Raw genomic sequence first — 23,571 nt, forward strand, 5'->3', positions numbered from 1 at the left:
GAAATATGAGGCTGAACCTTCATGTAAGCATATAAAAGGTGACCCGTTTTGCTACTGCTACTTTATTTGTCCCATCATGGATACTTTTAATATGGTGGGTCCCAACATTGTCTGTATTATTACTAGGGATGCACCGAATATTCGGTAACCAAATATTTTCCGCCTAATATTGCAAAAAAAGCCACATTCGGCCTTCGGTTTAGTGAGTTAAAAGCAAGGCCGAATACTAGCATGTGACGCAATGACGCAATCAAACAGTGATTTTGAGTCTGAAAAGTGTGTGCGCGTAGCTGCACAACCGGCTGCTCCTCTTTTACGCACACGCACACAACCAGACTCTCTCCTTACTGCTCTCCGTTGACCGTCAGCGCGTAAAAGTTGGAAGCCGTCCAGTTCCACAACTGAGTTTGTTGTTAGCGCTGTGAGCCACAAATTTGTAAACATCCCCATCGTTTCCTCCTGAGTTTACAAGCGATGTTGGGTCTCGCTGCATAGGCTGGTGTAGCATTAGCATGGAGTGCTAACAGCTGATGTGTGTGAACAATGGTCGTGGCTCCAAGCAGTGACTCCCAAAAATCGGCAGCTGAAAAAGTAGTGCAGTTTGGGCGTCCAGGAGTGCACTTTGCATTTACATATATGGCAATAAAGTATAATATATATATTATATTAAACCACAGTGTTTGTTTTAGCTGTTAGGTAGTTGGAGAGTGGAGGAGCTCAGATTCTAGGAGGCGTGTTAGGTGACGTCACCTACCAACGTGGGCAAAATCCAAGTCTTTTTAAAAAACGTTGAATAACAAGGGAGGGAGGAAACAGAACTTTTTCAACTTTGGCCCTCTGAATGAGGCTAAAGGGATGTATATCACTGTAGCAAAACCATTAGAAAGTTTTTTTTTTTCTTCATACCCCCCTTCAATGCACTTTAGTTTTTTTGGGGAATTTATTTTAAGGGCTAATATAAATGAAAAACTTTATTGTGCTTTTTTTGAAAAGCAAAAGCTACTGGAATACTTAAAAAATGTGAGAATTTTCAATAAACATTTTTCTTTAAAAAACATGTCTAAAAATGTATTGTAGGCTATTTATGCACTATTAAAAAAACAAAGTGATAAACCTCATTCGATATTTGGTATTTGGCCAAGCGTTTATATTTTATTCGGCTTCAGCCACAAATTTTCATTTCGGTGCATCCTTAATTATTAGGGTGTGTGTGTGTATAATAATTAAACATTGAGGTCTCTGGCATACTAAGAGCTTTTGAGCAATTTAATACTCCCAATATAAGAGTACTTAAAAATACTTAATGTTGTTTTGATTCTGGATTCTAAATCTCTGCTGATTGGTTAGATTTACAATCAAATGGTTCTTTGATTTCCAGCTGTGATTGTTGTCGCTGTTTAAAGGTGCAGTCCGCGACTCCCCCTCCCTCCCCGCTACTCTCTTGTCCTGCCTCCAAACTTCCCAAAGTCCCTCCCTCAGAGGAGCTAACAACCTAATGTTAGTCCGACAGCAACATCACAGTAATATAACATGCTCTGTTAAAAGCATATTACTGCAGCGCTTCTCTCTCGCTAAGTGCACACACCTCAGCAGAAGCAGCAACAACACAGTGTCACTTACAGCAGCTCACACACGAACAACACATGCACTACAGAGTTCGAGTGTAACAATTACAAATCAAGCATAATGTAAATCAAGCAGCAGTAATTACCTTTCAAGCATAAAAGTCACCAATTTCTTCTTCTACTCCTCCAGACCATACACTGTAAAAAAGACGGCGCTCCAGCCCGGGAAAGGGGCAGGGCCTGTGAGCAACATCTGTCAGACAGTCCATCAAACACACGGTCGCCCGCGGACTGACACAAAGTTCCATTATAAATATATCCTAACTATCATCTTTTTCACACAGAATTTGTGCCTACGTTGAAGAGTCTTCTTGGGAATCCAGTCTACATTGTCTACTTGTGTGTGACCATCATACAGTTCAACTCTCTCATTGGCATGGTCACCTACAAACCCAAATATATAGAGCAGCATTATGGCCAATCTGCATCCAAGGCCAATTTTCTAATGGGTAAGCAGAGCGCTTTGCTCCAAATGGGATCAAATAGGACCTCTTTATTGTGAGTAAACTGCCCGCACAAATTCAAACTCTGTCTGTTTTCTGTAAACTATGTGGAAGCTTTCAGATAAAGGTCATCCTTGATACCATCCTTTTCAAATGACAATAATTCATCGAAAGCATGTTAAGTGGCACATTTTAAAAGGTCAGCTTCATCATTTAAGTCATGACACCATTGAAAGAATTACATTTTTACCTATCATCCATTAGATGACTGGTTCATATTATTTTATGGAGAAAATAATTTATCTGTGGCCAACTTCTCATATTTGAGTGGTTTAGTCTTTGTGCCATTTTAAAAGATGAGATATATTATCTGTTTTTTTAGGCATAATCAACATCCCGGCTGTGGCCCTAGGGATGTTCTCTGGAGGAGTGGTCATGAAGAAGTACAAGTTAGGAATTATGGGTGCAGCCAAGTTTGCCTTTGGCACGTCCCTGCTGGGCTACTTGCTGTCACTTCTGTTCTTTGCCATGGGCTGTGAGAACTCCAAAGTGGCTGGCGTCACAGTTTCATATAACGGGTTTGTCTGTTTTTTCCGTCCACATTAAATCCCCAGATGTAATTCGGATGTTTTAATAATTCAGATTCTGTCTTGCGTTGGGTTGATCCTGCTTTATGTTGCATGTAAAGTGAAGCCTAGTTTGTTCTTGAATTTTTCACAAGGCCAGTAAATAAAACACAACATTTCACTTTGCTCTGGCTGCAGAGTGGAGGGCTTGTCTCGTCAGGAAGCCTCTCTTTTCTCCGTCTGTAACTGGGGTTGCCTATGCTCTGGGAAAGAGTGGGATCCAGTTTGTGGAGAGAACGGGATCACCTACATGTCCCCGTGCCTGGCAGGATGCACCTCATCTGTGGGCTCCGGCAGGAACACGGTCAGTCGAAATCACACAGCACTTGGCATTAGGATTTCCCTTTCTCTTTTCTTCTGTCCAGTTTCTCTCGTGCTCTTTCCTCTATGAGAAAAGGCAAAAAAATAACTACATAGGTTACGATTTTTGTAGTCACAGGCAGCGGTGAAAGTAACGGATTAAACGTACTTACGTTACTGAAATTGAGTGGCTTTCTTGAGTATATTTCTAAATCAGTAATTGTACTTGTACTTAAGTAATTTGTTACATTTCTATACCCAACCGTTACCGAGTCAATTATTATTTTTTATTTTAAAATGATCAACAGACATTGTAAAACAACAAAAAATGTTTTTTTTTTTTGTATTTTGAATTTAATTAATTGGCGTTATATTATTATTAAAAAATAATTGTATTTTATACAAATGCCTTTATGTAAAATAAATTAAGTTCCAATTGTGCAAGATTTCGTCTCTTTCTTTTAACGTTTATATATGAGATCTTTACTGTACGCAAGAGAACCGTGGCAAGATTTATTACCAAAAGTAAACCTGGGGGTGAAAGTAACTATTAACTTTTACTTTGAGTACTATTTAATTGAGCTACTTTTTACTTGTACTTGAGTATTTTACATATGACTTACCTGTACTTATACTTGAGTACAATTTCAATCAGGTAACAGTACTTCTACTTGAGTAGGATATATCAGTACTCTTTACAACTCTGGTCACAGGTGAGATACCAATTTACTTCCATCTATCCATCCATTTTCTGACCCACTTGTTCCTGTTTTCAGGGTAGCGGAGTCTGTTGGTGCCTATCTCCAGCTCTCAATAGGCATTAGGTAGGGTACACCCTGTCCAGGGTGTACCCTACACCCTGTCCAGGGCGGCAGTCCAGGACAGGGCAACACACAACCACTCACATTCACACCTACGGGCAATTTAGAGACTCCAGTCATCCTAACCCCCAATTTCCACTGGATGCAGCTCCGCTGCGTTACGTCACCGCCGCGTCACCAGAGCTGATAGGTTTCCATTTTAGTCTATGTGTTAATTGGTGCCGTGCGCCAGATATACGCAGGACGTCTATTTATGGCGTACACCGGAGCACGACGCATCAATCAGCACAGAGCAAATGAAGCTAAACAGGAAATTAAGCACGTACTCCGCAATAAAATATCGGGTTACTTTTCAAAATGAAACACTTCAGATTATATTTCAAGTAAATACATCACCAAAACGTCATAATGTGTAAAAACAAATTCACATCCACTATATTGATTCCTTTCATACTGTAACTACACTGTAAACTGCAGCAACTTTGATTTAGTTCATGTTTTACTGGTGCAGTTTTATCTCTTCTCTGTTGGCTGTTGCTAAAAAATGTGTCTATGACAAATCCAGAGTCCAACATTCTTGTATTCCTTCGTTAGGAACACTGACCTGCTTATTGTTGCATTTATAACACATACATTTAACTGCGTTCTCACGCAATTATATAAATATCGTGAGAACTGATCTGTCTCGTGACGTCATAGTCGTTCAACCGGAGCGCACCGCGGCGCACTCCAAATGCAACCGGTGTGAATTACCGGACGGCGGACAGCGGTGAAATACCGGATCGGTGCTGTGGCACAGCGGAGACGTATCCAGTGGAAACCCCGGGTAACAGTCATGCTTTTGGATTGTGGGAGGAAGCCAGTGTTCCAGGAGAAAACCCATGCAGCACGAGGAGAACATGCAAACTCCACACAGAAAGGACTCAAGCGTCCACCCCAGGGCTTATCAATTTACTTGTGTGTGTAATTCTTTCACTGCATTTATAGCCTTGGGTTAAACCTAAAAGTAATCTCCTAACTACATTTAGACCAGAGATGGGCATCTTTTATCACAGTGGGGGCCACAAAAATCTGATTGTAGCATTAATACAGGAAAGGTCAAAGGTTTGCGAGTTTGTTATTGTTTTGTTGTTTGGTATGCTTATGGAGTCATTTTGTTGTAATTTGGTGGATTTTTGTTGTGCCGTTGTGTTTTATTTTCCAACTATTTATTTATTTTTTTTGGTCATTTTGTGTATTTTTACTGTTGTTTTGTGTATTTTCTGCCATTTGGTTTTTGGCATCACTTTGTGTGTTCACTTCAGGAGCTGCACAAAGTTAGACCTAGGGCCACATGTGACCCGCAGGCTGCCAGTTACCATGTCTGCTGTAACCTGTTTAATTTTAAAACATTAACGTCAGCATTTGAATTAGGAAGCTGAAATTGTTGTTTAAATCACTTCCCTTTGTTCAGCATTTGCAGCTCATCTGTTTTTGTTGTTGTTCTCTCTGAGGTGTTCGATGGCTGCAGGTGTGTTGCCAACACACACACTGGTAACCTGACTGCCGTCCCAGGTCAGTGTCCTCGCAGTGACAGCTGTGACAGAGTCTTCCCCTACTTTCTGGCTTTGTCAGTCATCAGCTCCTTTGTCATCTCTCTGGGAGGAACTCCTGGCTTCATGCTGCTGGTCAGGTTCGTCAGTAATCACCTTCAGGGGCTTCATTTATAAACGCTGCGTACGTGCAAAAGAACGCATACGCCACTTTTAAACAACGTTTCAGAATTATAAAAAACAAACTTGGCGTGATAATGTGCGCACCTCTACGGCAGACCCTGCCGTACGCACAAAATCATGAGAAACGGGAAACTTCGCCCCCAACAGGAAAAGGATGAAATTAAAGATAGCTCTGTGAAATTAATACAAATACACATGTTCAAAACAAGGGTTACTGTAACATCATTAGAAGATGATATAATTGTGATACCTATCCTGTGTGTTTCAGTTTAAGAAAGTGCTTTTCAGACAATAATATTTCAGAAAAAAACGTGCATGATTTCTTCAGGGGCAGAAATCAGGATGAAAAGGACTCAAAACATTGAGACCTTTTTCATGATAAAGAAAAAAGATGCAGATAATGATGATTAAAGTATCAGTCACTTTATCCTGAATCAGTCACACTCGCACTCCACCTCTACACACAATAATTAAGAATTATTAAATAAATTCTGTTTTATTACTTTATTAGGTGTATTTCAATAGTCTGTATTGTTGATGAGTGGACGTGTGGTTGTTGTTTTTATAAGCATATGGACAGTTGAATATCTATCAAATAGGAAGGAGGAGGCTAGTAGTCTATAGCTATACATATTTATAGAAGTTTAAATTAACTGAACAAAATATGTCCACAATGTCAAGAAAAGCAGCAGGATTACTTTAAAATTGATCATATTTGAATAAGTTCAGTTTATGTTATTCTTGTATTGACATATTGAGTAACTGTTACAACTTTTCCTGAAACTTTGCATATTGATGAGATGGCGGGCCCGTCATCTGCATTTCAGCCTTTTGCAGGTGGACTAAACACTTAAGTCATAATGAATAACCCTAAGCAATTAAATAAAAACAATGTGATTAAATTACTTCATGATGCAATAGTTGAATATTTCTTTGTGATCAGACACTTCCCTTAGTGATCAGTTGGATCTCGACAACACATGCCAACGGGATATAGTGGAAGCTTCAGTGATACTGAAGAGCCCCCCATGCTTCATGCCCCACACCATCCCACCAACTGGGTATTTGTTCTCTTTTGCTTTAATATTTCACAAAGCCTCTACAAATAATTTATCAATGATGATGAAGTCTAGTGCATTAGTCAAACAGGAGACCCACCTTTTGTTCACAAGATAGTTTTTTAATTCAGTAACACTGAATTCTACATTGTTGATTATAAATTAAAAGTCATGTTTTATGCATAGTCTAAAAATTTATTTTTTGTTCCCCTTCTTTCCAAGATATATCCCGGTGTCCAACAGATGGACCAACTCAGCCTTTCCTGAGGGTGTATCCACTGTGCAAGGGGATAGAATTAGAGCCTTCAACAATTCATTGTTCAAGCACTTCTCATGGTTGGAGTACTCACAAAAATGTTACTCTACTTATTGCTTTGCATGTAGACACTTTAGCTTGCCCAACACCCTTGAAACACCCTTTACAGCACAGGGAGGTTACTTCAACTGGAAAAAGGCCATTTATAAAGATGGTGGGTTTAAATGGCATGAGAAATCAGAGGGGCATGTTTGCTTGGAGTGAATTAAAAAAAGAATATCCTCACTTATTCTTCTACACGAGACGCTTTAGACCAAAAAAGTTGAGGAAAACCGAACCTACATAAAAACAATTGCTGAAGTGCTTCGTTTTACAGCCATGCAGAACATTGCTATAAAAGGACACATTGAAATTGAAGGTTCACAAAACAAAGGAAATTTCCTAGAACTGATAAGAGTTGATTGCGAGACACAATCCACTGATTGCAGAGAAAATGAATGCATCAGCTAATGCCAAGTATCTCAATAACACAATCCAGAATGAAATTTTTGAATCCTTGTCAGATATGGTTCGGGAATCCATAATACAGCAAGTGAAAAACAGTGAGGTTTTTTTCTGTTATTGCAGATGAAACAAAAGATCTCAAGAAAAGTGAACAACTGTCTTCAATACTGAGGTACTATTATAATGGTGCAGTTCACAAAAGCTTCATAGATACAAAGAGGTCTTTCGTCAACTTTTTTGCTTGTGCCGGATAGCTATAGCGTTGCCCGTTAGCAGTGCCAGTTGCGAGTGCAGCTTTTCAGCGCTTAGGCTGATTAAAAAAATTATTTGAAAACAACCATGAGTGATGACAGGCTTAGCAATATTGGGCTGCTTAGCATTGAGAGGAGGAGGGCAAGTTTGTTGAACTTGGATGCTTTTGTTGACTGCTTTGCCCATCAACAGGCACATTCAGTTGCTATAATCCTGTTTGTAAATAAAGTACACAAACTGTCTCAAACTGTTATATATAATGTTAGAAATAAAGTTGCTCATAACTAAACTGAACTGGTTGTTTCTGTCTCATTAAGGTAACAAAGAGCTAGGCTATGAAACACCAGCTTGCTGAAACTTCTACTATTATTACAAGGTTATACACCAGTATACTCTTCAGGAGCATAGATCAACCCATTCAAACAAACAAAACATTTTACTCAGTGTCAGATATGATTTCTAAATGCTGTAGGCTACACTGTTCTGTGCATTATTTGGGTAAATAAAATAGTTATATACAGTGGGGCAAAAAAGTATTTAGTCAGCCATCAATTGTGCAAGTACTCCCACTTAAAAAGATGAGAGAGGCCTGTAATTTTCATCATAGGTATACCTCAACTATGAGAGACAAAATGAGAAAAAATAGAACTTTTTGGTAAAAACTCAACTCGTTGTGTTTGGAGGAGAAAGAACACCATACCTACTGTAAAGCATGGGGGTGGTAGCATCATGCTTTGGGGCTGTTTCTCTGCAAAGGGACCAGGACAACTGATCTGTGTAAAGGAAAGAATGAATGGGGCCATGTATCGTGAGATTTTGAGTGAAAACCTTCCTTCAGCAAGGGCATTGAAGATAAAATGTGGCTGGGTCTTTCAGCATGACAATAATCCCAAACACACCGCCCGGGCAAAGAAGTAGAAGAAGCAGCATTTCAAGGTCCTGGAGTGGCCAAGCCAGTCTCCAGATCTAAACCTCATAAAAAATCTTTGGAGGGAGTTGAATTTCTGCTCTAGAGGAGATATGCATGGAGGAATGGGCCAAAATACCAGTAACATTGTGTGAAAACCTTGTGAAGACTTACAGAAAACGTTTGACCTCTGTCATTGCCAACAAAGGGCACATTATAAAGTATTGATATGAACTTTTGTTATTGACCAAATACTTATTTTCCACCATAATTTGCAAATAAATTCATTAAAAATCCTATAATGTGATTTTCTGGATTTTTTTTCTTCTTCTCATTTTGTCTCTAGGTATACCTATGATGAAAATTACAGGCCTCTCTCATCTTTTTAAGTGGGAGAACTTGCACAAGTGGTGGCTGACTAAATACTTTTTACACTGTACATACGTCAGCCTACTGTTTAGAATGTTTAAGACTGTGGAACATTTAAAATGTAATGTCAGTGTGCCACCCTTTCATAGTCTGTGCCCTGAGCATGCCCCAAGAAGAAAATCCTAGATACTGGGACTGAAGAAAAATATGATTTTACTTGAAATTAAATATTGTGAATTACATATAGTTCCAAAGCTAATTTTTATTATTTCAAACAAGGAAATACAATTTAATCCTGTTCTTCTGGCTCATATTGTCTATCTGTGTCCCCCTCAACCTCCATTATAACACAGAGGGGTTCTCCAATAATCCTCCAGCTCTTTGTCTGTGAGGTTGAGCTCCGGTGCGCCCTGTTGAAAAGACTTTGTTCCTATGGAGAGTGATACACATTTTCTCCTCCGATTTTACGTATGTCTGATAATTTTTTTTTTACCTCAATCACAGTCTGATGCTCTGAGGCAACGCAACGCGATCTGCCATTCGAGCATTTTTAATGCGCACTGTCACCAAATTATGCTCTTTTTTGTGTGTCCACCTCAAATATTAGTACCTCCACCTCACATTGAGTGAAATTTGTTTTATTTGCTTGTTTTCCCCCTCGGTCCACCGTGAAATTTGTATTAGTGAATATTCATTAAGGTTGTTCAGCTGACCTTTTATAGGCACCATATCGGCAGAGCAAGGCCAACCTGAGAGTAGGTTGTCCTTTATAAACAGAAACATGCGTGGGACGAGCGTGCGTTTATAAGTCTGACAGTTTTTTTGAGTATGCACTTCCTGGTTTTTAACGTACGCCAGTACAGTTTTATAAATGATGCCCCTGTACACAAATACTGAAACCTTCTGCTCTTCTTATGCAACCACTGCTAGCTTATTGGTGCACAAACGCTTCCTTCTGCTTTGCTCTTTGAAAGCTGTTCTTGGTTCTTAGTGTGCTACATTTTGTGTTTCTGTAGGTGCATTAAGCCTGAGCTGAAATGCCTCGCTCTGGGAATCCATACACTAGCAACTCGAACGCTCGGTGAGAACCACTTCAGCATTCTGCACAGTATTCTTCAAATGCTCCCAAAGTTATTTTTTTTTCATTATAACTTTATTTTTGTACCCTGAAAATGAAAGCTATAATATGCCATTGTTTACAACCTGTGTCAAAGTTTACAGGCTGAAAAGTGTGCGTAAAAAAAATAAAAGCTACGACAACTGTTCTGTCATCACATTAAACTAATCCTAAATCTGAACACTTTATGCATTTGATTTATTGCTTCCAGCTGGTATTCCTGCCCCCATTTATTTTGGAGCCATAATTGACACCACCTGCCTTAAATGGGGATACAAGTCATGTGGAGGAAAGGGAGCTTGCAGAATATACAACACAACCTCTTATAGGTAAGATAAGTGTTTTACTCCCATCAGGGACAAAGGTTCCTCACACTTTAAAATGATTTCATTAGAAATGTGTATATTCTCACTGTAATCACTGGCTCATTTATTTGATGCACTTTGCTTGTGTCAGATGGGAACATGTTTGTTTTTAGAGTATTCTGTTTAAGTCTGATTGCAGTTCTACATACTGATCCAATCTTTAAGTTAAACGTTCCAAAATTGTACTTATACAGTTCTTACATTACCATGGTTTGTAGATGAGGAGAATTTTGTGATTTACAAATAATAAAAATAAAACTAGATGGTGTGTGAAGGTAAAAGCAAATGTAAAACTGCACCTCCTTTATTTTTCGATTTTTAGTGCCTACTTTATGATTGTTTGACAGCAGCAAAATGGCGGAAAGGATATTAGTTAATACAGTAAACATTGAAATAAATACATATATTTTGTTTGATTTAATGTCATGTACAGATGGATCTCAAGGAGAATATAGTTAAAATATTGATTCATTTTAGTGATTCATTTCAAATAGGTAAACTTGACATATATTTTATATATTTCACACAGACTGTACAGAATAACTTTAAAAAGTTGTTGTAAAGTACACAGAATGCACGGAAGCAGATTAGGGCCAATGATGATGGAGAAAATCATTTTGGGCAAATCTGTAAAGCAGAAATGTCAAGATTAAAGTTCAAATTTCGAGAATAAAGTGGAAATGTAATATTGAGACTAAGTTTGAAAATGAACTCAAAATACAATATTGTAAGGTCTACTAATGAAGGCAAATTCATGGATGCTGACGAGGACCAATTCACCATGGGCCCTATTATCCGGTCTGGAGTGCTTGTGCTTTTTTACGCGCCTACAGTTATGCGCCTTCCTCTTGCGAGTATTCTCTGGTCCAGTCTCTGCTGCTTCTCCTGGCTCTGTAAATGAGCTTTAGAAATATAGGAGTGTGACGCTGGACTTCAACCAATCAGAGATCTTTCTACCAACAGGGCGATCCTATGGGATGTTTAAAGCATTGCTATTGGCTGCTCGAGCTGCTCGTCAAAACTTGATGTGCGTTCGACACTGAGAGTAGGGGCAGTCCCATGGCATTATATTCCAGCTGAAGTCTCTTAATGCATCTTTTGGCACAGTGGTTACATGGCAAAGCAAGAGGAAAAAGGAAGACTGAGGTGGAGAAGCAACAGAATAAAGGCACAAACATGTTCAGGATGAACGCTGTCTGCGGAGTCGGTGTGTGCAGCGAACTGCGAATGATCCGCTTTCAGTCAGCACAGTCCGCCCCGAGTCAGGGAGAGAGAGTGAGAACAGATGGAATAAATGGCTTATTAAAAAGTATCTAAGGTGGAAAGAACAGACCCAATTAATCTGCAGTGTGGACGGAGTGTGTCTGCTCTGATCTGCGGAGATCGGCTGCTTGTGTTTGAGCAGCAGCTGTGACTCTGTGCCTCTTACTGTCCTCACAGCAGCCAGTGATAGTGCTCTCATGTCTCTAAAACACCAGAAAACTCTCCATTAGCACAATATAAAGTTCCTACATTTGTTACTAGTGTCTATGGAGAAAACAGTCGCAAAGAGTTCCACAGTGTGCGCGTGCACGCAGAGTTTTGTTTAGGAGGGGAGCGTGGAGCGCCTCACGATTCTACATACCTCAGCTTTAAGTACATGGGGAGAATAGCGCGCAGCCAAAAACTGCGCCGCTGCATGGCTTCTCTGACTTACGCGCATGGAAGAATAGAGCCCCATATGACAACAAACAGCAGATCGTGGCCATCTCCAAAAAGCCGTGTATCGATGAATGCGTTAAACTGTACTTAAGAGTTGGGTTTAATAACAAAGATATTCTTTCTTTTTTATCTTATAAACACAGCGTTGTAATCACTTTAAGGACTTTGAAGAGATATTACCAAAAAGGGAATTTGTTCAGAAGGAAAAAACAGTCAAGTTTGGGAGAGGTGGAGCATTCAGTCTGCAGCTATTTAGGAGCAACAGAAACAGATTAGGACCAGTTTTGATGGAGACTTTTGTCGTATGGTAAATTGATCCTAGTCACTGTCACTGATTTGACTTAAACAACAAACCTTTGACTTTAATCTTGACATTGTATTTTAACTTTATTCTCAAAATTTCAACTTTAATTTCGACATTTCTACTTTATCACAATGATTTGCCCAAAATAATTTTCTCCTTCAAAATTGGCTCTAATTCACTTCCATAGAGAACCAACAAAGGTGATAAAATAATAAGATGACCAGATGTTTTTATAGCTTTAAAGAAAGACAACATAGCTATAAGTTCAGAAGGTTACCAGTTGAAACCAAAGCATCCCCATGTGACCCTTATTGTAACCATGAATGCAAAAATGTACTCGAAGCATGAGAAAGAGACAAAACTCTACGACCAATCAAAGTTTGGACTCACCAGTGTGTTACAACTGGTGGTTTGTTTTATTTTGAGTTACGAATAACAAAATAGCATTTTCCTGGAATTCCCTGAACATAAATCAGTACATGTGCCATGGTTCAAAACTACATATAGGGTTATAGAGCTTTTACTCATTCACTTCAGATTTTATTGGTTTTGAAAATAAACTGTCTTCTGTAAAGTCGAGTGGGGCAAACAGCTTGTTATTGATTTAAATGCACCATAAGCTTAAGAGTTCAAGGTTTATTTGACCTTGAAATAGTTCAGTGATGGGAACTGTGATCTTCTTCCTTCCTCTTTGTCCCAGGATCGTGTATCTGGGCTTGACACTGGGCCTTAGGACTGTTTCTTTCTTCTTCTGCATTTTGGGTTTTTTGTTGCTCAAAAGACACTTAAAAACAGAGGCGAGGAAGCCGCTGACCAACGGCAACAGTGAGGTGGATTCTCTGAAGAAGGAGGAGCGCGATCAGGACCTTCACTTTATCTTGTCCTCAGACTGCCACGTCGACAGAGAGACTCCATTGTGAGCTAATGTTACACGTTTGTATAGGATTTGTAAAGAGTTGTGAACTGGGTCAGTTTTTAAACAAAAGTGCAATTTTTATGATTGTGTTTTGACTGAATGTTTTTCTGGGAAAATGTGCTGTGTCCTCTGTTGTTCTTTAAAGGTAAAGTGATGGCAAAATGATGCTGCTAAAACAGTAAAGGAAAACCATCCACCAACAGAAACGTCATTATTGTAGCGCAGCAGGAATTACTGATCCTTTTTGTCTTCAGAAGGCTGAAGGTTCTGGAGACAGAGAATTGGATTAGTGCTGGGTTCCATTGACATCTTGCACTGAGTGCTGATGCGGTTCATACCTGGAGTTGGTGATGTTCTCTCAGTAGTCTGTCATATTCCTGGGCCAGACCTTTGGCCTGCCTCTTCATTGCTTCCACTTCCGCCTGAGACTTCTGCACAGCTACACACACAGAAACACACACTTGGCCTTATTACTACATTCAATTAATGTTGAGAATTATTTAATGAATCATCAATGGCTGGAATACATTGTGTTGTTGAAGGACAAAAAGGATCAACTGGTTGTAGCCCTAACCTGGAACTGATGATGATTTGTTAACTCGGCCTCAGCCGATTGACTGCTGCGTTCACACAAGAATAAACAGTTGAGAGAAACGTTGCACGGTTAACATCAGAATTTTATTATTATTATTATTATTATTATTATTATTATTATTATTATTATTATTATTATTATTATTTAATAATTCAAAAAGAATAAAATGTGTTGAAAGTGTTGCTTGCTTCAAGTGAACTTTGTAAAAGTAGTAATTTACAGGGGCACAGTTTACCTCTGAAAGTCTATACAGTGGATTTGATACATTTATTCAGTTTAATTTTATTTGCTTTTTAAAGACATACACACATTTTGTTGTATCTATGATTTTATTTTATTTTCATCAACTCAAACTAACATTGAGTCAAAAATTCCCAGTATTCCTAAGAATGAGAGATGCTCTTTGTCACTCTTTAGCTCAGGTCCTCTAGCATTTAGTATGTCAGCGGTTGCTGGGACACGCTTTTGGAGAAATAATCTGCTGTAGCTACTGTTCAAGCTCACAGCTTCAGGTTCTCCTTTTCCTACAGGGACTTTCTACCTTGGTGTCTCCTAAGCTGAAGTTCCTCCCCCCTGATGTTCAGGACATCTTTATCATCCCTGTCATTTGCTCCCAGGAGGCTGCTGTTAGCCTAAATCTGTCCTTTGTTCAATTCCCTTTTAGATCATTTTGTTGAAATATAGAGATAAATGCCCCCCACCACCACCACCACCAAACGACAACAAAATGACTCAAAATACACAAAACTAAATATTTATACAAAAAATACACAGATAATAATAGAAATGCAAAAAAAAATTACACCAAAAAAAGATACCAAATGACTCCAGAATCACACTACAAATGCAACAAAAAACAATAATTATACAAAAAAATGCACAAATGACGTAACACAAAAAACTAAATATTTATACAGGAAGTACACAAAACGACAACAGAAATGCACAAAAATATACAAAAAGGCTATTTTACTTTGCACCTGCAAATATACCCCTTTATAATGCTACAGAGTATGTTGTTGTTATTATGCCCATAATTGACAACTCTACTTAAGCGCCTACTATATTAATACATACTTCCGACGGGCATTGTACTAGTAGGTTCTAATTCATTTTCCCAAAACACATTAAACCTGAGCTCGTAGCACCCCCTGGTGGCTGAACTGAATTAGGCACAGAAGTCATATTGGTTATTTCTATTATCTCTGATTTGCCCTGTCGAGCACCAATGCCCATCAGACTTTCACTGTATTTATCCTGACTGACTTCATACAGTATGTGGACTGTGCAACCAGAAGGAACATCTTGGACCGACTGTCTTCATCTCTCCCTTCACTTAGTGACTCCAACCACAACCTTATTTACCTACATAATATTCTGAGGACAGCGTCATCCCCACTATAATCTACTTAGGAATCACAAAATCCACTCTGAAAAAAAGAGTGGGTTTACTATGTAATTACTCACAGTGCTCCGCTGCTTTCAGTTGACCCACCAGCTTTTCTACCTCCAGCTTCATTTGTTGTTTTTCTGCTGACTTGGATTTTTCCCCTTCTAGCAGAGCCTGAACAAAGAGAACTACCCTTAAATGCTGGTTACACTGTTTCTTTTTCTTTCTTTTTTTTATTTTAACAAACATTAAATAAGGAAAAAGTGTAGAATAGATAACTACGAGTCAGATAATCATGACCTAAGAAGTTAATTACTTTTGTCATAATTTTTTTTTTTTAAGCCTTAAAGCTGATATCCCGAGTTTCTGAGAAATCTGTTAATGAATGATTCTTTTGTCATGCGAAAAATTATCTAACTAGTCTTTTACTATGGTCTTCTGCCGGTGGTCATTCATATATATATATATATACATATTAATGTATATAAGACTCTCCTTTGTCCTATATAATGGAAACGATCACTGAGTGCACCCAGCCAATAGGCTTTGACTCCTTGTTTTTGAGACTGTCAATCAAAGTGAATGCTGAACTGTGCTGACCCATAGACCTATATCAATGCGACCCGATGCAACCTTGTTATGTTCCGTGACGCACGTGCAGAGGCGTGGCTTCTGGTAGATTGGGAGAGGCAGTGGGAGAGCAGTTTAGGGCGGGACATTGAGATGTTTCTGAGAAACTCCGGATAGCAGCTTTAAGAAGGTTTGTCTCTCACTTGTTTGAGTGTCTGGCTGTTCTCTTGGTGCTCCTGTGCTGCTCTGACAGCACGATCCACCCGAGCCTGGAGACTTGCACTGTTCTCCAATGTATCAGCAGCCAGGTTTATCAAGGTAACAGTTTGCCTCATAATACTGTTGGAAAAACCCAACAAAGTCAAAACAAGATGGTTCAGAACTGCAGTAAGAAGAGATATACAGTAGATTAAATATCCACTCACAGCCAGAGGAAAAGTGAGAAGCCACAAATGTAGAGGTTCCTCTGGGCCCTGAATAGCTTCATGTGGACGTGGTCATACACGTTGGGGTTGAGTTTGGCATCCTGCATGTTCTCTGGGGTGGAATACTTCTGCACCTCACGCACAGCATCTGATGGGAAAGGTAAGGCAGAATCATGCATCATTTAACATTAATCATGCGTCTCTTTGATGGGTTTAGCTAAGACTCAAGTGCTCAACATAGTACACACAAATGAAGTTAGTGTTAGTTTATTCAAGTGCATTGACTAACACATTCTAAAATGTTCAGATCGGAGCCAGGAAAGCATGCACACAAGCAGATAATCCAAAACGGCAAGGAGAGACGAGAATCAGGATAACCAGATTGTTCAATGTTCCAAGTCTCGGAACCAATAACAAGGGATGGAGATAGGACACTAAGGTTGTTGGAGGCAGGGTCTGGTTTATAAACACAAGAAAGAGCATCAGGCTTTGCATTCTGGGAGCCAGATAGGAGACAGTGAACTAGACTCAGGTGAAGAACAGAGCCAGACTAGAAAGTTTAACCTTTTGACAGAAAAGCTTTCAAATTGTATCTTAAAGGAGGTTGAGCATGTAGTAGAGCTACAACTGAGCTGTATCTGAATAAAACACCAGTAGAAGTTAACAAATCCCCAAAACCTCTAAAGTAATTTTCGATTCATGAACACGGGCCAGTCCAACCAACTTGACGCTATTCTCAGCCTTGACAAAAAAAGTCTTTGCAAAATCCAGCACACACAAGAAATGTTTTTGGAAGTGAGATGCAAACCATCTAAATAACATCTAATATACAAAAAGTTATTCATCATTTCTCTCTAAATATCATTAATTAGGTTTTGGAAAAACTGTAGAAGCGTTACTTAAACCAAAAGGGATAACAGACTATTTATTGTTTCCAATTGGCATATTAAACACTGTCTTGCATTCATCATCAGCGCTAATTCTAATAAGCAGGTGATGGGCATTTTGACGATCTAGCTTTCTTATTTATGTACCCTTTGTACCTGACACAGGTTAATGACGGAGGGCAAGAGAAGTAAAGGATATTTATTTTGACCTTGATCTAAAAAACAATTAAAACAACCCAGCACCCATGTGCGAGGATGAAGGCCACATTATGCTAGCCTTAAGAAAAGAGTCAAAGTATTCCTGCTTTGCTTTTTGCCCAGGGATAAACAGTGCGTAGACCAGTGACGTGCAGTCAGGGTAGGCAAGGTAGGCAGTGCCTACCCAAGGGTGAATTGATATTTTGATTATTTATTTTAATTATAATATAATTATAAATTATTTTTCCATTTCCGTTAGCCTACAGAACCTATAAGTTTGAAAGTGTCAGCATTTTGTGCTTTTCATAGCCCAAATTACTAAACATCGCTATTTCCTGGTACTGCAGAGACGGTGCACAAGTCTCACTCCACTGTAAGGCAGGAGGAGGCCACACCCTCACCCAAAAGCACATTGCTGCTCTGCCTCTATTCCCATAGCATGTTTTTATGTGTTTGCGATTGCGCAGTCAGTTCCCCATGATGAAAACCATTTACGTAAAAAGGCAGCTTTCTACACTGCCTTTGGATGTAACCGCGCTATGCTAAATGCTATACGTAAGTTCAGAGTGCATTAGTGAAATGATCCAGCGTGGCCGCTGCTGCTACGTTCTCTAGCAAGTGGGCGGGATAATACTACAGACAGGATGACAGCGCTCGAGATAGGGATGTAACGATTAATCATAAGGCAGTTAAAAATCGATTCATAGGTATCACGGTTCACATCGATACTGTGAAAACTCAATCGCAGTACTTTTTTTTAAACATCCAGAAGTGTTGGCGGCGGGCGGAATCTGCTACTGTTTTCTTTCTGGCCGCCTTCTACTCTTAAACATGTTCATAAATTATTCCTTACCCCTTTAGCACTGAAAGAATATCTATAATTTTACGTGAATATCTGTAAAAGCCACATTTTTCTATTAGCTCTGTCTGCAAGTGCATAGCATCTCTACTTCACTGCTAGATTAGCTGAATGCCAACTGACCACTGGGTTACCAGTGCCCTCTGCTGGTCCGAACAAATATCTGACCTAAATACAGTGCCATGACTCCAATTGTTAAGGCACAAAATACACTTTTCACTTTTAAAAAGAAAAAGAACTATTATGCAGTTTTGCATTGTTTACTATAGAACCAAAATTTAAATGAATAGGCTTCTTCTTCATTTGTAGGATTCTTTTGACAATGAAAAATAAAATAAAAAATAGTACAGAATATTTTTCAGTCATCATTTGTCTACAGTCCCATTTTGTAAAATAAATCGTGAGAGAATGGTATCGTGAACCCTGTATCGTGAATCGAATCGTATCTGGAGTTGAGTGAATCGCTACATCCCTGGCTAGAGACGATAAAGAAACTTTTTTTTGAGGAAAATGACAGCTTTTAAAAGATGGGAGACAATCACCTGAGCTACCAGACCTTCAGCAAAGGTAAGGTCAGAAAATTGTTTGTATTTTCTACAGTGAAAGGAAGGATTGACTTTGTGGATGGTCCTCACTGAGGCTGTTCCGAGTTGATATTGTTGTAATTTTCTCCATGTTTCTGTGTTTCCAACACAAATAACGGATGCGCTGTCGTGTCATGAGATATATCTTTTTGGGAGAGTATGGAGGCTATATTAAAGAATTGTTTATGTTTCTTAAATGGTGTTTTACGACGTTGATTTTGTTAGATGGTTAAATACTTGTTCATGTGGATCTTGTTGGGTTTTTTTTTTCTTATGATGAGTTTTATATTTTGATAAGCGCATTGAGATGACTGCGCTATACAAATGAAGTTGAATTGAATTGATTAAATACTTGCCAGCAGAAACAAATGGAATCGTCATTGGTGTTGACATTGGTGTTCTCGATTTGCAATGCCCTGCCTACCCAAAACCTAGTGCTCACGGCACATCACTTGTGTAGACACATTCTCTGTTGTAGTCTCTAGCCTTATAGTGGACCTTTAGGAACTTCTTAGTGTCGCCTAACTCCCGACAGTAGGCTGGGTATTCATAAAATACATAATTTTACTCAGGTAGACACCATAGCTTACATCCAAAATTTACTGCAACTGTTATGACTACATGCAAGCAAAAACACACAGTGATCTGTGTTTAAATATAACATAGTGTTACAGTTTTACTGGTCACCATGTTAGCAGCAGTAACAAACAGCGCACTAAAAAAGCTTTGTGCTGTGAGCTTTAATTAAAAGAGAAAAAAAATAAAGAGATTGTGCATTTTGTCATGTCATAAGGCTATGGGTTACATTATAGTTATTTCTAGCTCTATATGTTTCATATGAATAGGCCTGGACATGAAATATTTACAATCTTTATCATAACTTACCAGACTTTAACTTTGTCTGCTTTTGTGATTCTGACATTGTTACTTATTGTATTATACCATGAGCCTTCACTGTGCCTATTATATATAGTTGTTAGTCATTATGCTATACCACATCACCCTCTACTGGATATATAATCAGCTGCAATAAACTATATTTTAGCATTTTAGAATGCTAGTCATACTTCTGCAGTTATTTTGGTGAAAGTAACTCAAAAGTAGTGTTAACGCATTACAATTCAGAGACAGTAATATTGTAATGTAACTAATTACTTTTAAATGACAATAACTACTAATATGTAATGTATTACATTTTGAAAGTAACTTGCCCAACACTGCTGGATGTGTGGAAAATCACCAAAATGAAATATCAGTGTCAGGGGACTAGTGACATGAGTTACACAAAATGTATTCACACTTGCAAAGTGTGAACATGAACAAACTAAAAGCCTTAAAGGCACGGGTGTCAGACTTATTTTAGTTCAGGGGTCAAATACGGCCAGTTTGATCTCAAGTGGGCCAGAGATTTTAGTCAGGAAAAAGAGAAATGTAAACATTAATGTGCCCTAGTTTGCACTTCCATTTATAAATTTTATATAGTATATGTATAAGACACTGACAATATCCAATCATTAAGTGACTTGATATTATGAAATTGTTTTTTTTTATTTTAGTAAAATAATTTTAGTGAATTTGCAGGATTTAAAAAAAGATTTAAATGTTTTCATCAATTTGAGATTAAAAAAAAAAAAAAAATCCTTTCATCATGTAATATAAGCATGGTAAATTTGTACAATTGTGTCGATGTGTATTTGGAGGGGCTGCGATATCTGACTGAATAATTTTGTAATTTACACAATGATACATATTATTTTTGATTATCGAAAGGGCCAGATTTGGCCCCCGGGCCTGGAGTTTGACACGTGCTTTAAGGTGTCCTGTCTGTCTCAGGGAAGCTTTCTTACCGATAAATAGAATAATCAGGGCCATGATCATAGTGAAGAAAAATTTGTTCCAATATGGAGACAACCAACTCCATATTCTCCAGCTGAAAACCAAACGCCACCTGCAAAGTAGGTCAGAAGAACAGTGTGAGTGTGGCTAACGGGCTCAGACAGTCTGTGATGCTGTCTGCTGGTAGTTTGTCTCAGCTGCCTGATCCACTTTGCTCCAGCACAGCAGGAGGAGGCCAGCTCTGTGCACAGTGGGTGGATGTATGTTACCTCTGTGGTGATATGAAAGGGATACACAGGAAGATGCTCACTGCAATCTCTGCGTATAGGAAGAAAGCTACGGCTGTCCACTGCAGCGTCATTGTTGCTGTTGTTGTCTGAAACAAACAGATTTGATTTGTATGAGCTGTGGAATCAAAAGTGAGAAACACTGTAAATGAAATGTTTCAGGACATACAAAAAGATTATTGATAATAAATGTAAACAGCTAAATAAAATAAATAAATACTGCAAACACATTACCCCATGAAATAAAAATCCATTTCACAGTATTTATGATTTACATTGATGTACAGTAATTTGTTTGAAGTGAAGGAAAAACATTATTCAATTATTCAGACTCTTAATCCACTAATACAAAAATGATTGTCTGTCAATGAGCCACCGCTTTAGTTAGGCAGTGAAACTACAATAGAAGCTAGCTTGTCTAACAGTAACTGGAAGGAAATTCCACTATTTGGAGGCTGAAACACAATGACGAAGCAATATTTAGAGCAGAGAGCCTGTCATACCCCGATAGCTGGTGACCTGTTTTCTGCACATTGAAGGCTTTTATTGGATTAAAAGCACATTGTTAAATACCTTATAGACCAAACAAAGGCTGACATCTAATCAGATTGCTCAAATTGTTTTCCTCAAAATGTGACAACAATGAAAGCTCTGTGGCTTTTGATTTAAAACTTTAAGGGTGCCCTTAAACAGCTTTTAAAGTGTTTCCAGTGTTGGGGAACAAAAATATCAAAATTTATATTAAAAACAAAACAAAAACCACTGAAAAATATACAAAGACACCAGAAATACACATTACTGACTCAGAAAACACACAAAACAGCAGCCCATTGTTCTTTCCTGTATTAATGCTCAGATTGGACATTATTCTAAATGAATGTTGATGTTGTGGCTCTCAGGTCAGACAAATACATTTTTGTGGCCCTTTTTGTTATAAAAGCTGCCCATTTCTGGTCTCACTATTTCAAACTACAGGGATATCCTGATATATCTAAGATGAAATAGTATAAGTCTATAATGCCTGTCTTCTTTTTAAACCCTAGCCACACTGACCATGTTTCAGTCAAACACCGTGTTAACTTACCAGGCAAGGTTCTGCAGTCAGAAGTAAAAGTCCCCACACGCTTTAACCGAGGGCTCACTGTCACAACAGCTGCTAGAGAACATCAGAGGACCTCCTGTCCTACCCTGAAAACTCAGTCAGTCAAACGTATCCGTTAATGATCACAATCTTTAAAACTTACAAAGATCCTCTGAATGTGTTTGATACACAGAACGACAGCAGTGTGTGTGTGTGTGTTTGTGTGTGTGTGTGTGTTAGCTGTTAGGGGGTTTGCTTGTGCCCTCTCACATTTCATGACACTGTTTTAAAAATAGTACAGAGAGGATTGCTTTGAGCCTATCAAACAGGAAAGCTAAAGTAATAATAACACAGACACTATACTGTGTGTGTTGGCATAATCGATTCATCTGCATTAGACATGGGCAACTGGCGGCCAGGGGGCCATATGCGGCTCTTAGTCTAATCTTGTGCTGTCCCCATAGTAAATTTTTTCTGGTTTCTACATCCATAAACCTGCCAACTCCCAGAGTGAGGAAAATAGGCGATTGATTCCTGCATGGTCTCTGCAGCCCACCCACTGGTAAAACGACACTCCTACAGGCTGTTCAGATTCAGCTCCTGTCGTGACGTAACCAAAAGAGTAATTTTCATAGGCCGACTTCCTCTGAGCGGTGCAAAGAGTCTCAGGGACACAATATGATGCAGCGGTTGGACAAAACAGTAAACTGTCAACTTGAATGGACTATTCTTGTAATCACTAGATGAGATGATGACAAAATAGCGACTTAACAGCTTCGGCTTCAGCTTTGAACTCCTCTTCTTCTGCTCTGGCTCTGCAGACATATACTGCTGGCACACTTCACACACACAACGTGGAGCAGTGTTTTTCTGACTCACAATCACAATAGCCGCTTAAATAGCCGTGTGTTTTACTGTAATGTGCAGTTTTTTGGCTGAAAAAAATAACAAGAGTGTGGATAGTGTCAACAGACATGCCTACTCATGAATATGCATAAGTAGGCCGCAAATCAGCCCATTTTTAGAATTGCTCTGGAAGTCACTTTTGGGAGGACTAAAACTCTAGAAAACAGGAGAGTTTGGGAAAATAAACCTCAAAAACTATTTTGTTGGGGTTCTTAAAACAAATGGAGATGGGTGAAAATAGCATAATATGGGACCTTTAAACTCATAAGACACACTACAAAAATACTAAAACAGCAAAAAATACTTTAATTAACTTCTGACCACGGTAAATTACCAAAGTAACAGCTAACCTGGTCTGGAGTGGGTTTTGTTCTGGACAAGATATCAGCGAGTAGGAAAGTCCTGCTCCTCACCAATCACTTCTCTTAGAAAATGACCTGCCAACAAAAACACAATCTTATGTTACATTATTCATTTTACAGGCAAAATCTCATTAAGATTAAGAATAAAAAACATGCAGGATTCAGTGTTTAAGTGTGGTTTACCCAAGCCGTCTCTGACCACGCTGGCTTTTTCCATTTCATCAAGCTCTTCTCAGTTTAAAGAGCTGTTTAAGTTAAGTACGCATCAGTGGATTTGTGCAGCAGACTAAGAGGTTGATCATAAATTTACTG

At 38.7% G+C, this 23,571-nt stretch overlaps 2 protein-coding genes across 5 annotated transcripts in view; one reads left to right on the plus strand and one right to left on the minus strand.

Moving 5' to 3' along the window:
• The window catches only part of LOC114466176 (solute carrier organic anion transporter family member 1C1-like), a 52,699-nt gene extending 38,611 nt beyond the window's left edge, over positions 1 to 14,088 (plus strand). Inside the window, exons 9-17 of one of the 3 annotated variants that reach the window (XR_003674394.1) lie at positions 1,910 to 2,074; positions 2,451 to 2,646; positions 2,833 to 2,998; positions 5,309 to 5,487; positions 6,474 to 6,591; positions 6,811 to 6,924; positions 7,472 to 7,520; positions 9,893 to 9,957; positions 10,205 to 10,269. Coding sequence is in view for 1 of the 3 variants with exons in the window: in XM_028451734.1 (XP_028307535.1) it covers positions 1,910 to 2,074; positions 2,451 to 2,646; positions 2,833 to 2,998; positions 5,309 to 5,487; positions 9,893 to 9,957; positions 10,205 to 10,322; positions 13,064 to 13,283 (1,109 nt within the window). In the remaining 2 variants the exon portion in view is untranslated. Of the gene's footprint in view, positions 1 to 1,909; positions 2,075 to 2,450; positions 2,647 to 2,832; positions 2,999 to 5,308; positions 5,488 to 6,473; positions 6,592 to 6,810; positions 6,925 to 7,471; positions 7,521 to 9,892; positions 9,958 to 10,204; positions 10,323 to 13,063 lie in introns of those variants that run through there. The other 2 variants (XR_003674395.1, XM_028451734.1) reach the window with 2 other exon arrangements.
• LOC114466190 (B-cell receptor-associated protein 29-like) lies at positions 12,737 to 22,250 on the minus strand. 2 transcript variants are annotated; one of them, XM_028451758.1, is made up of 9 exons: positions 22,155 to 22,250; positions 21,995 to 22,098; positions 20,893 to 20,999; positions 20,635 to 20,735; positions 16,260 to 16,407; positions 16,038 to 16,173; positions 15,342 to 15,438; positions 13,618 to 13,718; positions 12,737 to 13,546 (listed from the first exon to the last, which is right to left on the minus strand). In XM_028451758.1, the coding sequence occupies exons 3-9, from the start codon at positions 20,982 to 20,984 to the stop codon at positions 13,511 to 13,513; spliced, it is 711 nt and encodes a 236-aa protein (XP_028307559.1). In that variant the 5' UTR covers positions 20,985 to 20,999; positions 21,995 to 22,098; positions 22,155 to 22,250; the 3' UTR covers positions 12,737 to 13,510. The 2 variants fall into 2 exon arrangements, with proteins under 2 accessions (XP_028307559.1, XP_028307558.1); XM_028451757.1 differs by having other exon boundaries at positions 21,995 to 22,229.
• Positions 22,251 to 23,571: the final 1,321 nt, after the last annotated feature.

This window comes from Gouania willdenowi, chromosome 6 (genome assembly GCF_900634775.1).
Source record: "Gouania willdenowi chromosome 6, fGouWil2.1, whole genome shotgun sequence".
NCBI lineage: Eukaryota > Metazoa > Chordata > Actinopteri > Blenniiformes > Gobiesocidae > Gouania > Gouania willdenowi.